The sequence below is a fragment of the Canis lupus genome, chromosome 15, assembly GCF_048164855.1.
Source record: "Canis lupus baileyi chromosome 15, mCanLup2.hap1, whole genome shotgun sequence".
NCBI classification, from domain to species: Eukaryota; Metazoa; Chordata; class Mammalia; order Carnivora; family Canidae; genus Canis; species Canis lupus.
Genome location: NC_132852.1, coordinates 54160844 through 54174397, shown reverse-complemented (window position 1 = coordinate 54174397; position 13554 = coordinate 54160844). Strand labels below are relative to the sequence as shown.

At 44.2% G+C, this 13554-nt stretch overlaps 1 protein-coding gene across 3 annotated transcripts in view; it reads left to right on the top strand.

Moving 5' to 3' along the window:
- The window catches only part of DENND11 (DENN domain containing 11), a 46422-nt gene that overhangs the window by 17531 nt on the left and 15337 nt on the right, over positions 1–13554 (top strand). For all 3 annotated transcript variants that reach the window (XM_072777460.1, XM_072777459.1, XM_072777462.1), the window contains exons 2-4: positions 947–1046; positions 2007–2165; positions 11132–11285. In XM_072777460.1, coding sequence (XP_072633561.1) covers positions 947–1046; positions 2007–2165; positions 11132–11285 — 413 coding nt within the window. The remainder of the gene's footprint in view (positions 1–946; positions 1047–2006; positions 2166–11131; positions 11286–13554) is intronic.

The window sequence follows — 13554 nt, the reverse complement described above, 5'->3', positions numbered from 1 at the left end:
TGGGACACGATCTTGGGTCTCTAGGATCACGCCCTGGGCTGAAGGTGGCCCTAAATCGCTGAGCCACCCAGGGATCCCCTCATTGTTTTTTTTTTTTTTAAAGACTTCATTTATTTGTTCATGAGAGATGCAGAGACATAGGCAGAGAGAGAAGCAGGCTCCCTGTGGGGAGCTTTAGGCGGGACCTGATCCCAGGATCCTGGGATCAGGACCTGAGCTGAAGGCAGATGCTCAACCACTGAGCCACCCAGGTGCCCTGAGCACAGTAATTAATGCTGACTGAATGACTGAGTGAGCGCCAAAGTTCTGGAAGTAAAGAATGGATGGCTGAACTTTGGATGTGGGCCTCACCTAGGGAGAGAGGAGAAAAAATTCGGGAAGGAAACAGCTACCTAGATCAGAGAAGTAGGAAAAGAACCAAGATAGTATTCTATCATGGGAATCAAGGAAAAAGAAGAAATTTTTGAGGAATTCTCAACTGCTGCAAAAAGGTCAATGAAAATGTGAATCAAAAATAAAAGGAGTTTGGGGTTTGCCAGAGTCGGTAGCTCTAGGAGGACAAGATGGAGCGTGATCTCAGGGGGTCAGGGAAAGGAAATGGAGAAAAGAGGGTAAAAACACACCCTTGGGAGTGAGGCTGTGAAAGGAAGGAGGTTTGGAAATGACTTCACAGAATGGACCCACCAGAGACCGTATCCTTGCTGGACAGGAGACTGCTCAGCTCAAGGCAGAGCTGGAAGGCTCCTTGAAGGCCCGTCTCCTGGCCCTGCAGTGACTGGGGAGGAGTGCCGGCGGGTGGCTGGTAGATGAGATGACCCGCCGGAGCGTCTTGGTGGCCAGGTCAACAGCGCGTTTATCGGGTAGCCATAGACCCTCAGCTCTTGGACAAGGACCTCTTCTCTGAATGACTTTGTTTCTTTTAACTTGTATCCCCCCTTTCCCACAGGGAACATGGTGGAGTGGTGCTTACCTCAGGATATTGACCTTGAAGGTGTTGAGTTCAAGTCTATGGCCAGTGGGTCCCATAAAATTCAGTCCGACTTCATGTAAGTATGGCAGGATGCCCCCGTCGGTACCCTTTCCTCGCCCATCCTTTCCCCGGAGCGCGAGGGCTCATCAGGGAGGCTCCCGAAGCTGTGTGGAGATGCCCCAAAGATAGATGTGTGGTTTCGTGTTTGTATCCGTTTTCTCCCGAGGAGGTCCCCAGCTTTTGTTTGGTTCTTAGTGGGTTTCATGATCCCCCTCCCCCCAAATTAAGAACTATCAGAGGTTCTGTCCCTTTTAAGAAAATACTAGACCTCACTAGAGGTCTGGCTTTATTGGAAGAGTGGACTTTCAGTTCAGTTTGGGTTGGCTTAAGACTTTTAACTGAACCCAAAATCCCGGCTTTAAGTAAGGCCGGTGTATAGTCCCGTGTAACTAAGATCCGGGTGAGGAGGAGCCAACGGGGAGAACGTCAAGGTAACGGAGCAGGAGGTTGCTTGAACTTCTGGGCCGCAGCTGTGACAGGTGTGAGAAAGGGGAGGGAAAAGGAGGGACAGCCCTGGTCCTCCGCCCTAGTGAGAGTATCGGAGACTCAGGAAGTGGGGGAAAGAATCAACGTGGCTCATGCTAGCAAGACAGTACCATTCCAGAAGGGCCTCAAGTCGAGTCTTGGTTTGAGTCACGTCATGTTGCAGGAGAGAAGGGATCTGTCCATGGTCATGGGCAGTTGAGCAGCAGGCTTGCCAGAGGCCAAGTCCTGGCTCTTGGTGGATGACCCTTGGTGCTTTCCAGCATCTTCTGGCGCCTCGGTCGTCCCGTCTGGTGGGGGGTGTGTGTGTGTGGCTTGACCAGTGTTCCCCTGGGGGTCTAAAAAAATTCATCTTCAGGCTGAGCTTCCTCATGTTAGAGCCCTGGACAAGGTTACTTGTTTTCCTCGGGACTGCATCTCAAATTAAGAAACAAAGCCAAACGATTTCTCTCTCTCGGATGGTGAGCCACACCATGCACTTGGATCTTTCTAGCTACTTCCGAAAGGGGCCTTTCTTTGGCCTGGCCTGCTTCGCCAACATGCCCGTGGAGAGCGAGCTGGAGCGTGGGGCACGTATGAAGTCCGTGGGCATCCTGTCGCCATCCTACACCCTGCTCTACCGCTACATGCACTTCTTGGAGAACCAGGTTCGGTACGTGGCTTGCATACGTGCGGGGGGAGGCTACAGGGACTGGCCAGCTGTTGTGTGTGTGTGTGTGTGTGTGTGTAGGGCCCTCAGTGATGAAGGCTGTGTGCCAGCACATGCCCTGCCACACACATCCATGGTCACACCTCCGGTGTTTCAGCCAAAGTCCTGCTTTGGAAGAATCCCGAAGATTCTTCACGCTGCAGGGAGAGCGGGGTGGATTTGCCTTCCGTGTTTGCTTCTGGTGTCATCAGTTTTGTTGAATTACACGATCTGTTGACCATTACGTGATCTTTGTTTACCCGAAGCCACAGTAAATACCTCCTCGCCCCACGTAGGCAAACAGACTCTGAACTCTTCTTAAGCCTAACCCTGTATTACTTGGGGTGGTTATTCCTGCTTGTGGTAATAGGAAGGGGATTTTTAACAGAAGCAGCAAAACTAGGCATGATTTTCTAAATTTTTTCATCACTCTAATTTCATTTCAGATTTTTTTTTAAAGATTTTATTTATTTATTCATGAGAGACACACACAGAGAGAGGCAGAGAGGCAGAGGGAGAGGCAGGCTCCATGCAGGGAGCCCGACGTGGGACTCGATCCCGGGTCTGCAGGATCACGCCCTGGGCCGAAGGCGGTGCTAAACCGCTGAGCCACCCAGGCTGCCCTCATTTCAGATTTTGAGAGAGAAATCTATCCCTGATCCCTGAAGCATTATTAAAATTTTAGCACATTTGCTGCTTTTCTGGTATACATGTGTATATAAAAAATATATACTTGGTATCTTTCTCTGCATATGTTTTTATACCCTATAGCTTTAAATTTTAATTTATATATTTTTTTATTTTTTTTTTTATTTTTTTATTTTTTTATTTTTTATAATTTTTAATATATTTTTATATCTTCTTGATCATCTTTGAAAGTACATGAAATTTGTTTTTTATGAGAAAAAAAGCTTTTAAAATGTATATAAAAGCACAAATGGATTTAAAAAAAAATCTTCCCGAATTTTAACACCAAGATATCCATTGTTAATATTCAGTGAATGCCATTCTAAAATAGAAATGGTTTTACAAAAATCGGATTAATACTTTACGAGGATTTAATTTTATCATATAGCAGGCTAGTTTGAAATACATTGAATTTAATCTTCCTTATGGATCAGAGGGAAAGAATAATGAAACCGAAGGAATTGTCAAACTTCAAGTAAATGGTTTTGTTTGGTTGGTTTTTTTGTTTTGTTTTGTTTTTACAAAGAGGTACATTATTTCTTGAAATATTCCTTCAAAGTTAAGGAAAAAGATTATGAAAACCACAAAGATAGAGTTTCATTTTTTAATTTTTATTTATTTTTTTATTGGAGAGTTTCATTTTTATTTTTATCGATAAATAACATTTTCTCAGCATAAGCATCACTGGTGGTCTTAAATGTTTCCGTTGTGAACAGTCTGTCATCTAAAACCCCTCAGTCCTCCACCCTAGTTCACATCTCAATTCTTATATATTGTGGATTTATTCTATGTTTATTTCTATAATCCTGTTTCCCACCATTCTTCAGTCTTGATTCTGTGTGAACGACCACGGCCAGGGTGTGGCTGTGACTTGCCGTGTTGCCCAGCCCCTGATTGGATTTGTTTCTTGGCTGGTTGGGTTTTGCCATCAAGCGCTTTATTCTTTTCCCCGTGAAAGTTTCGTGGGACCTGCCTTCTCTGAGGTCTTGTGCATTTAATCCCTTTCCTCTGGGTGGGTAGAAGATTCTGGAATCTTTCCTTCTTCCTCTCAAGATGCTGTAAGTATTGCTGTGCTATCTTCTGATACTGGTTGTCTGGGGAAGTCTCTGATGTCTAGATCCCTGTAGATTCTTTATCCGTGAAGTTTCTGAACTTTCTTTCTTTTTTTTTTTTTTTTTTTTAACTTTCTTTCCAGGGATCGTTTGTCCCTTTTGATCTAGAGATACGTCTTTTGTTTTTAATTTCAGGAACCTTTCCACATGTAAAAAAATACTCAACTTTTCCATTCCATTTCCCCCCCCTCCTTTTATGCGCTGGTTATGCATGTGTTTTCTCTGCCTCATCCTATTTATCATTTTGATGATTATTTTAATAACTCTGTAATGTTAGAGTCGTCCCATAAGTTTTCCTGATTGGTCCCGATGGTTGAGCACTTACATGCTTCTTCTTCTTTTTTTTTTTTTTTTTTTAATTGCTCCTTTATATTTTGGAACTGTGGTGAACCCCTTCATGTAGATCTCTTTTTCTGTTTTTGAAATATTTCCTCAGTGATGGGTCTCCGAAGTAATATTATGGAGTTTAAGAAAAAAAAAAAAACATTTTTGGGGAGGCTGACACTTCTTAAAAAATTACTGTCCCTTTTGAAAAAACCAGTTTTCCCAAGCAGATGATATTTTCTTGTGGCTCAAATGTTAAAAATTTTAAGGTGGTATTCTATTAGTTAGAGTCCTACCTAACTGGCAGTAACAGAGGCCCCAAAATACAATGGTTCAAAGGAAACAGAAGATTCTTTCTCATGTAATGGTCTGGTGGTGGCAGGTGCCTGCTGTTCCCTACGAGTGTTTAGGGACCCTCACTTCTTCTCTTGGATCAATCTACCATACCCTAAGAGTGATGTTTGTGTTCTAAGATATTCTTCTCCAGTGTTCAGAGCTGTTGACCACTGTTTACATCTAGCCCAGAGGGAGGAGAGAAAGCCTGTGAAATTGCGTCATCACTTCTCGTATGCTATTGTCAAGTTCTCCATCACAAAGACACACCTAACAGCCAAGGAGACTGGAGGATGGAGGAGGTAGTCTCTAGGTCAGCGACCCTGTACTCAGTTGAAAAATCTGGTGGTTCTGTTGCAAACAGGAAAACGGGGACAGATGGATTTGGGGGCAAAATTAGCAGCCCCAGCGTCAAATTGCCCCTCTCACTAGTCAGATATCTATGTGCACTTTTCCTCTTCCTCCCACATGTAAAGGACATCCCGCTCACCCCAAGAGAAACCTCATAGAGGCTCATCCATTTAATGCTTCTAGTCTAAAATCCAGGATTTCTGGGTGATGCAAGGTCCTTTCATCAGATCAACACAGGGTTCTTCGTATCCTAAAATCCTACGAAACAATAGACAAATCCATTCACTCCGCACCTTCCAAACACAATATAAACGGCGGAGTAAGTGGGGGTGCCTGGGGAGCACAGTTGGTTAAGCATCCGACTCTTGGTTTCTTTTTTTTATTTTTTTATTTTTTTTATTTTTTCGACTCTTGGTTTCTGCTCCGGTTGTGATCTCAAGGTCGTGAGATCGAGCCCCGAGTCAGGCTCTGCACTCAGCATGGAATCTGCTTGGGACTCTCTCCTTCTCCCGCTGCCTTTTTCCCCTGTTCCTGCTCACATGGGCACGTGTACTCTTACTCTCCCAAATCTTTAAAAAAAAAAAAAAGAAAAAAAAGAAAGGTGGAATAAGAACCACAGTGCAAACTCCTGTTTGGAAAAGAGGAAGGGTGAGAAACCCAAACAGCCATTAGTCTCTAATGATGATGAAATTCTGTTGAGCAGGGACTGCGGAGGCTTCTTGTCCTGGCAGAGCAGTGTGTTCCTTATTGAAAGCGTGGTTCTATTATTGACAATCCCCTTGCCCGTTTTCCTTCACCGCTCCTGACTTTGCCCTCGAGGAGGTTCTTTGTCCATTTTCCATCATAACCACTTCCAAAGCAGACACTGGAGAACATGATCTCTTTTTAAAAAAGGATTTTATTTATTTATTCATGAGAGACACAGGCAGAGGGAGAAGCAGGCTCCCTGCAGGGACCCCGATGTGGGGCTCCATCCCAGGACCCCGGGATCATGCCCTGAGCCAAAGGCAGACACTCAACCGCTGAGCCACCCAGGCGTTCCCAAAACATGATCTTCTTGAGGCTGCATCGCTGGAGAACACATTTCCTGCTGGTGTAGGTTTGGGGGTGTAGTGGTTTCTTTAAGGGTTGAGAAGTCACAGACTTTTATAGACTAGGCGCGTGACAATATAGATCCCTCTAAAACTAACTAGGCTTCTGGTCTGTTTGCTTCCAATCGGTTCCAGTTCCACTGCCAAAGATTCCTTTGGGGTCTTAGTTTTTAAATCAGTGGATTACAGAATAGTTACTGGTGTCTGTTCTTGGGCCTATCCGTCTTTTCCTCATTTTAATGGCAGCTGCCTCAAGGCTGTGCCCTAAATCTGATCTTTGCAAATATGTGACTCCACTCTTAACTGGAGAGTTTCATAGAAGCTTTGAAAGAAATTCTTACCTCCTGCTTTTGGGTACAAAAGCAGTTGACTTTTCCAGTCCCATGGGATCCCCAAACCACTGGAGTCTCCATTTAATTACATTGCAGAACTCAGAACACGCTGCCCTAGGCTGCATTTCCTTCCATTTCAGCTTGTGGACTGGCCAGCTCTTCCCTGTTTTCATCTTTTTCTGGTAGGATGTCACTGAAAATAAGCAGCAGTCAACATTCTACTTCTATGTGCCCCCCCTGAAGTTACAAGTTCAGGTGACACAGGACCTATCTTCCAAGGTACTGAAGTTCTAGCAAGTGTTTGCAGAAGTGTAACAAGGGCTACCAGCTTTCTGGTCTGTAACGCCTCTTCTCTCACCACTGTCCCTTGCCAGATGCTAAGCCAAAGGCCACAGTGTCTTGTCTTTTTTTTTCTTTTTAAGATTTTGTTTATTCATGAGAGACACAGGGAGAGAGGCAGAGTCATAGGCAGAGGGAGAAGCAGGGATCATGACCTGAGCCAAAGGCAGATGCTCAACTACTGAGCCACCCAGGCGTCCCCACAGTGTCTTTCCTGATAGACATAACTCATTTCTCTGCACCATCTTCTGCTTTGGCTGTACAGGCTAAGTTGCTACAACAAAGAAACTCAAGATATAGTGACTCAGAGGAGTCACAGTCACTGGAGAAGCAGTCCAGTGCTGTAGATGCCTCTGTTCTGCTGGGTCATCCTGGGACCTGAGTCTTATATGCTCCTATCTCCTAGAGTATTGTCCTCATCCTCATGGTAGAAGCAGACTCACCATTACCAGGTCATGTTCCGGCCTGCAGGAAGAGGAAAAACACAGGAACACCCCAAGTTAAACACATCACTTCTACTTACATGCCATTGGCCAGTTCTTTGTCACTAGCCATGCCAAGCAGCAAGGTCTGGCAGTTGTGGTCCTTAACTAGGTGACTGTGTGACGAGAAACAATCAGAAAGTTCTGTTACTCAGAGAAGAAGAGAGTGGCAGTCTCTACCACTGGCATAAAATGAAAAGTCTAGGGACCCCTGGGTGGCTTAGTTGGTTAAGCGTCTGCCTTAGGCTCAGATCGTGATCGTGGGGTCCTGGGATCGGGCCCCAAGTCGGGTTCCCTGTTCGGTGGGCAGGCTGCTTCTGCCTCTCTCTCTGCCTCTCCCCCTGCTCATGCTCTCTCTCCTGCTCTCTCAAATAAAACCTTAAAAAAAAAAAAAAAAAGACTTCATTCAGTTCCTATATCCATCCAATACTCCCAGTAATTACCATTAATTTTCCATCTATCTTTCCAAAATGTGTGTATGGAAACACAAATGTATATTCTTATTCCCCCCTTTTCATGCAAAAGGTATCAGATTATACATGTCATTTTTTACACCTTGCCTTTTTCAATGGGCTATATATCTAGGAGATCATGCTCTCACATCAGTACAGAGAGTTTATAATTTCTTATATATGTGCCCTATGTAGAAGAATCACATTTTATCAAGTCTCTTATTGATGGACATTTGGGCATTTCCGGTCTTTTGCTATTACAACTAATGCTGCCCTGAATACCTATGTTCAAGTATCATCTCACATATGAACAGAATATGTGTACATTAAATTTCCAGAAATGAAATTGGTGGTTCAAAAGGAAGAGGTATTTGTAATTTTAATAGACAATTGTCAAATTGTTTTCCATAAAGATTGTGCCATTTTGCATTCCCGGCTGTAATGCAGGAGAATGCAGTTTCCTTACAACATTGCCAACACAAAAATAAAACTCTTGAGATTTTTTGGCATTTGGATGGGTAAAACATGGTACATGAGTATAGTTTTGATTTGCATTTTTCTTATGAGTGAGATTGAGCATCTTTTTATTTGAGTCATTCGCTTTTCCTCTTCTGTGAACCATTTCTAGCCTTGGTTCCAATTTTCTTTCTTTCTTTCTTTCTTTCTTTCTTTCTTTCTTTCTTTCTTTCTTTCTTTCTTTCTTTCTTTCTCTTTCTTTCTTTCTTTCTTTCTTTCTTTCTTTCTTTCTTTCTTTCTTTCTTTCTTTCCTTCCTTCCTTCCTTCCTTCCTTCCTTCCTTCCTTCCTTCCTTCCTTCCTTCCTTCCTTCTGTTGTTGGCCTTATTAATTTCTAGGAGTTCTTTGTGTAGTAGGGAGATTTGTGCTTTGCAGAATAAATTGAAAATCTTTTTCCACTTTGTCATTCATCTTTTAGTTATTTTAAGATTTCATTTATTTATTTTGGGGGAGGGGCAGAAGGAGAGGGAGAGAGAGAAACCCAAGCAAACTCTGCACTGAGCACAGAGCCTGACACAAGTCTCGATCCCACCACCCTGAGATCATGACCCAAGCCAAAATCAAGAGTTGGACGCTCAGCTCATTGAGCCACCCAGGTGCCCCTGTCATTCATCTTTTCACATGACTTTTTGTCATGCGGATGTTTTTCTTCACTGAATTCGTTAATATTTTCATGGCTTCTAGAATTTGAGTCACAGCTAGAAAGGCTTTCTAGCTTGGATTACAGAGGGCTTGAGAGGAAGGACTCCCGTGAGAGTAGAGGGGGAGAGAAGCATGTGAGGTGAGCCCAGGTCCAGGCCAGGGCTGTATTTGACAGCAGCAGTGACATATATATATATTTTAAAGATTTTTGGTGACTTATATTTAAATTAACCAGACTTGATTTCTGAAAACACTGAATCTGTGTTTTCTATCCATTCTTATTTCTCATATCCCAAACTTATTAGATTGCCTCCATGACTCTTGGCTTCAGTATTTCTCCAGTTAGTCCTTTCTGTGACTGGTTCTCATTAGTCAGAAGCTGGAGAACTATCTTATAATTTAAAAAAAAATAGAAAAAGAAGGAGGGAGTGTTATGAAATAAAAGGGACTTATGACACGTAGCCACATCTCTGGACCTTGCTTAGATCATGATTCAGACAGCCAAGTTTAAAACATTTTGGGGACAGTTGGTATAATTTGAGTGTGGACTGGGTATTATTTTGTGTTTGGGCTTCATTATTTTGTTAGGCGAGATAATGGCATGCTGTTTATGCTCTTTTTTAAATAGACTTTATCAGTTAAAGATGTATACCAAAGTGTTGATGGGTAAAATGTTATGATAAGGGATTTACTTTAAAACATTCCAGGAAGAAGAATGGCAGTGGGGGGACAGGATGTAGATGTAACCGTATTGACAAAATATTGATCATTGTTGAAGCTAAGTGATGGATGATGGAGCTTAATATTCTTTTTTCTACTCTTTGTATAAGTTTTAATTTTCCATAATGAAAAGTGTAAAAGACTAAATGTAAAATTATCATATAATTAGTGTAGAAGACTGAAAAAGAGACAAAAGCTCAAGAAAATAAAAAGAACGTGATTCCACCATCCAGACGTATCTGCTATTAACATCTATATCCTTCTAGTCCTTTTCCCATGTATAAATATATACATATACAATTTTTAAAAAAGAATATGGGGGATCCCTGGGTGGGTCAGCGGTTTAGTGCGTGCCTTCGGCCTAGGGCTTGATCCTGGAGTCCCAGGATCGAGTCCCGTGTCAGGCTCCCTGCATGGAGCTTGCTTCTCCCTCTGCCTGTGTGTCTGCCTCCCTCTCTCTGTCTCTCTCATGAATGAATAAATAAAATCTTAAAAACAAAACAAAAAAGAATATGGAGGTCATTCAGCATCTAAAATGTCTAAGCTGGTATGATAACCTTTCCATGAATATCATGCATAATGGTTCTCAACATCATGGTGGTTTCAAAGCATTTTGGTGTATAGATGTATCATGATTCATTTAACTATATCACTGCTATTAGGCTTTTAGGTTGTTTCTTTTTATTTTTTTTAAGATTTTATTTATTTGAGAGAGAGAGAGACAGATAATGACAGAGAAAGCACAAGCAGGGAGGAGAAGGAGGAGCAGGCTTGCTGCTGAACAGGGAGCCCGACTTTCTGCGTTGGGTAATAATGTGATAAAAAACTCAGGACCTCTTACCTTCCCACCCCAAGTGCTTGGGCTTGCAGAGACTGGGCTGTGGGGAACCCTGTCAACTGTCCCTAAAACCAAGAAAGCCGGGTTGAAGCCCCAAACCATTTGGACAATGGAGCATCCCGCCTTCAAGTCAAGTACAAGAGTGCTGGGGTACCATGTGTGGCATTATGTTTAATGGGGGTGCTATGGGTTGACCTGTCCCCTGCCACTCTCCTCAAGAAGAAAGATCTGCTGGAGTCCATGCAGGGAGCCCGAAAATGGGACTCGATCCTGGGATTTGATCCTGGGACTCCAGGATCACGCCCTGGGCTGAAGGCAGGGGCTAAACCACTGAGCCACCCAGGGATCCCGAGAGCAGCTTTAATAAAGCCGGGGGTTTGTGGTCTTGCCAACTGCCCCGGTCTCAGCGTGCTCTGGGAAGGGGCACACACTCTTGAGCACGCCTTGCTCGAGAACATTAGACATCAGTCCAAGCGTGTCCATTCTGTGCGTTTCCCACGAAGAGGGCGGTGTGTTCCGTGGTGTCAGGGAGAGTCAGACCCCACATGTGAGCTTTCCCTAAGGACCTGCCTAACACCAGTATAGGATGGAGGTCTTTTCAGTTGATCACTTCGTCCCTGAGGGTTCTAGAAGCCCTTGTGGTGGGGGACGTGAGTGGCAGACTGGGCCTGAGCTCTTCTCACTGTGTGTGTGTGTGTGTGTGTGTTTTGCAGACACCAGCTGGAGACGCCAGGACATTACTCCCACCTGGCTGCATTCTATGAGGACAAGAAAGGGGTGCTCCATGCCGGTCCGGGGAGAGGTGGGAGCCTGCCCCCCGTCTACTGGTTGCCTTCCATCCACCGATACATGTACCCTGAGATGAAGGTAGGGCTGGCCACACGCACACATGGTCCTGGGCTCGTGTGTGCTACGGTGGCTGTTGATTATTATTTTTTTAATTCATAAGGAATTTATGTCTTGGGCTCATGCCCAGAGTCTGACTTTGATAGGTTTCTGACCCAAACATTTGGATCCTTTTAAAACACAAGGCAACGATGTGCTTTCTAGACTCTGCTCTGACCATGGTGCAAAGCCATGTATGGTGATGTGAGGCAGGCCAGGCGTGGTGGGTCCCTAGCAGGGAAAAGGTGGATTTGATTCTGTTGTTGGCTTCGATATTTTAAAACCAGACACCAGAACTGAAAAGATGAAGAATTTGATGAATAGATACAATAGTTCATAGTTTTTGTATTCCTGATATTCCTTTACTATGTGTTTTTTCTGAAGTACTTTGCCTGTGAACCTGGATGTGTTCGTTGACAGTTCACAAGCGTTAGGTGTCGGGAGGGTACAGAGAGGAGTATGAATGGGAAGCTCCTCCTCCTCCCTCCCCTGGAGGTGGTCACAAGATACTTCAGGGGATACAGGGCTCCCTGGTGGAGAAATCATGCCAGGGCTTTAAGGGAAAACTCTGGAAAGGCATCTTGGAAGAAGAGTTGGGTCCCTAAAGTATTTGTTTTATTTTTTTATTTTTATTTATTTTTTTAAGATTTTATTTATTTATTCATAGACACACACAGAGAGAGAGGCAGAGACACAGGCAGAGGGAGAAGCAGGCTCCATGCAGGGAACCCGACGTGGGACTTGATCCCAGGTCTCCAGGATCACACCCCAGGCTGCAGGCAGTGCCAAACCGCTGTGCCACCGGGGCTGCCCTGTTTTAATTTTATTAAAGATTTTATTTGTTCATGAGAGGCAGAGACACAGGCAGAGGGAGAAGCAGGCTCCCTGCGGGGAGACTGATGCAGGACTTGATCCCAGGACCCCGGGATCATGACCTGAGCCAAAGGCAGATGCTCAACGGCTGAGCCACCCAGGGGTCCTGAGTCCCTGAAGTATTTGGCTGGGCGAGAGGTGAGGGATCCTAATTCCAGACTGAGGCAGGGCTCGTGGGACCACGGTCCGTGACCCTGCACCCCATCCTGCTAGCTAGTTATCTGTACCCGTTGCAGCACTTTTTAAAGTGAACGATTGTCTCATCCCTGTTTTCCACATGAACCAACGGAGGTCTGTAAAGGTTCGGTGACTTACGTAAGGCCTTACAGCTAGTAGGAGATAGGGCCAGGATTTAAACATAGGACCCGTGCCAAAGCCGGTGCTTGCCCCCCCACCCCCCCATGGAGATGTAGATGTGAGAAAGCACAAAGCAGGCTCATGGCACGGGAGCAGGCAACAGGCACAGCTCGAGTTTGCGGGTTCAGCTCCAGACCTCCGCCGTAGAATGAATATTGCAGTAAAGTGAGTTCGGTGAAGTTTTTGGTTTCCCGGTGCCTACAAAAGTTATGTTTTCACAATGCTGTAGTTTAGTGAGTGTGCAATAACACTATGTCTAAAAAAAACCCAATGTACATACCTTAATGAAACCCTGCTTTATTGCTAAAAAAAAAAAAAAAAAGCTGTCATCTGTGTTTTCAATGAGTCGTAATCACTGATCACAGATGACCATAACAAATATAATAATGAAAAAAAAAATTTAAAGATTAATTTATTTAGAGAGAACACGAATGGGAGGGGTGGAGGGAGAGGGAATCTCAAGCCAACTCCGCCCTGAGTGTGGAGCCCAACACGGGGCTTATCTCCCCCGCTCTGAGATCACGACCTGAGCTGAAGCCAAGAGTCAGATGCTCCACCGACTGCACCACCCAGGCACCCCAGGAACAATGAAAAATTTGAAATACTGTAAGAGTTACTAAAATGTGATGCCTAGGTGCAAAGTGAGCAAGTGCCGTTGGAAAAATGGCACCAACATACTTGCTCGGTGCAAGGTTGCCACAGACTTTCAACTTATAAAAAATGCAGTATCTGCACAGCCCAGGCAAGTGCAGTGCAGTAAAACAAGGTCTGCCTGTAGGTTGACTGGGATTGAATTTCTATGTCAACTGACCAAGAGAGAAAAGATTGGGAAAATAGGTTGGAACCAAATCGTAGAGAATCGTAAATACTAGACCATGGAATTTGAACCCAAGAAGCACCAGTGGGGGTCTTGCCAGGAAAACACAAACTATGTTAGATATTCCCAAGATACTTTGATACAGGAGATCCCTAATCTAGGCATTGGAAGGCTGAAGGAGCAAAAAGGGAGCAAGGAATCTAG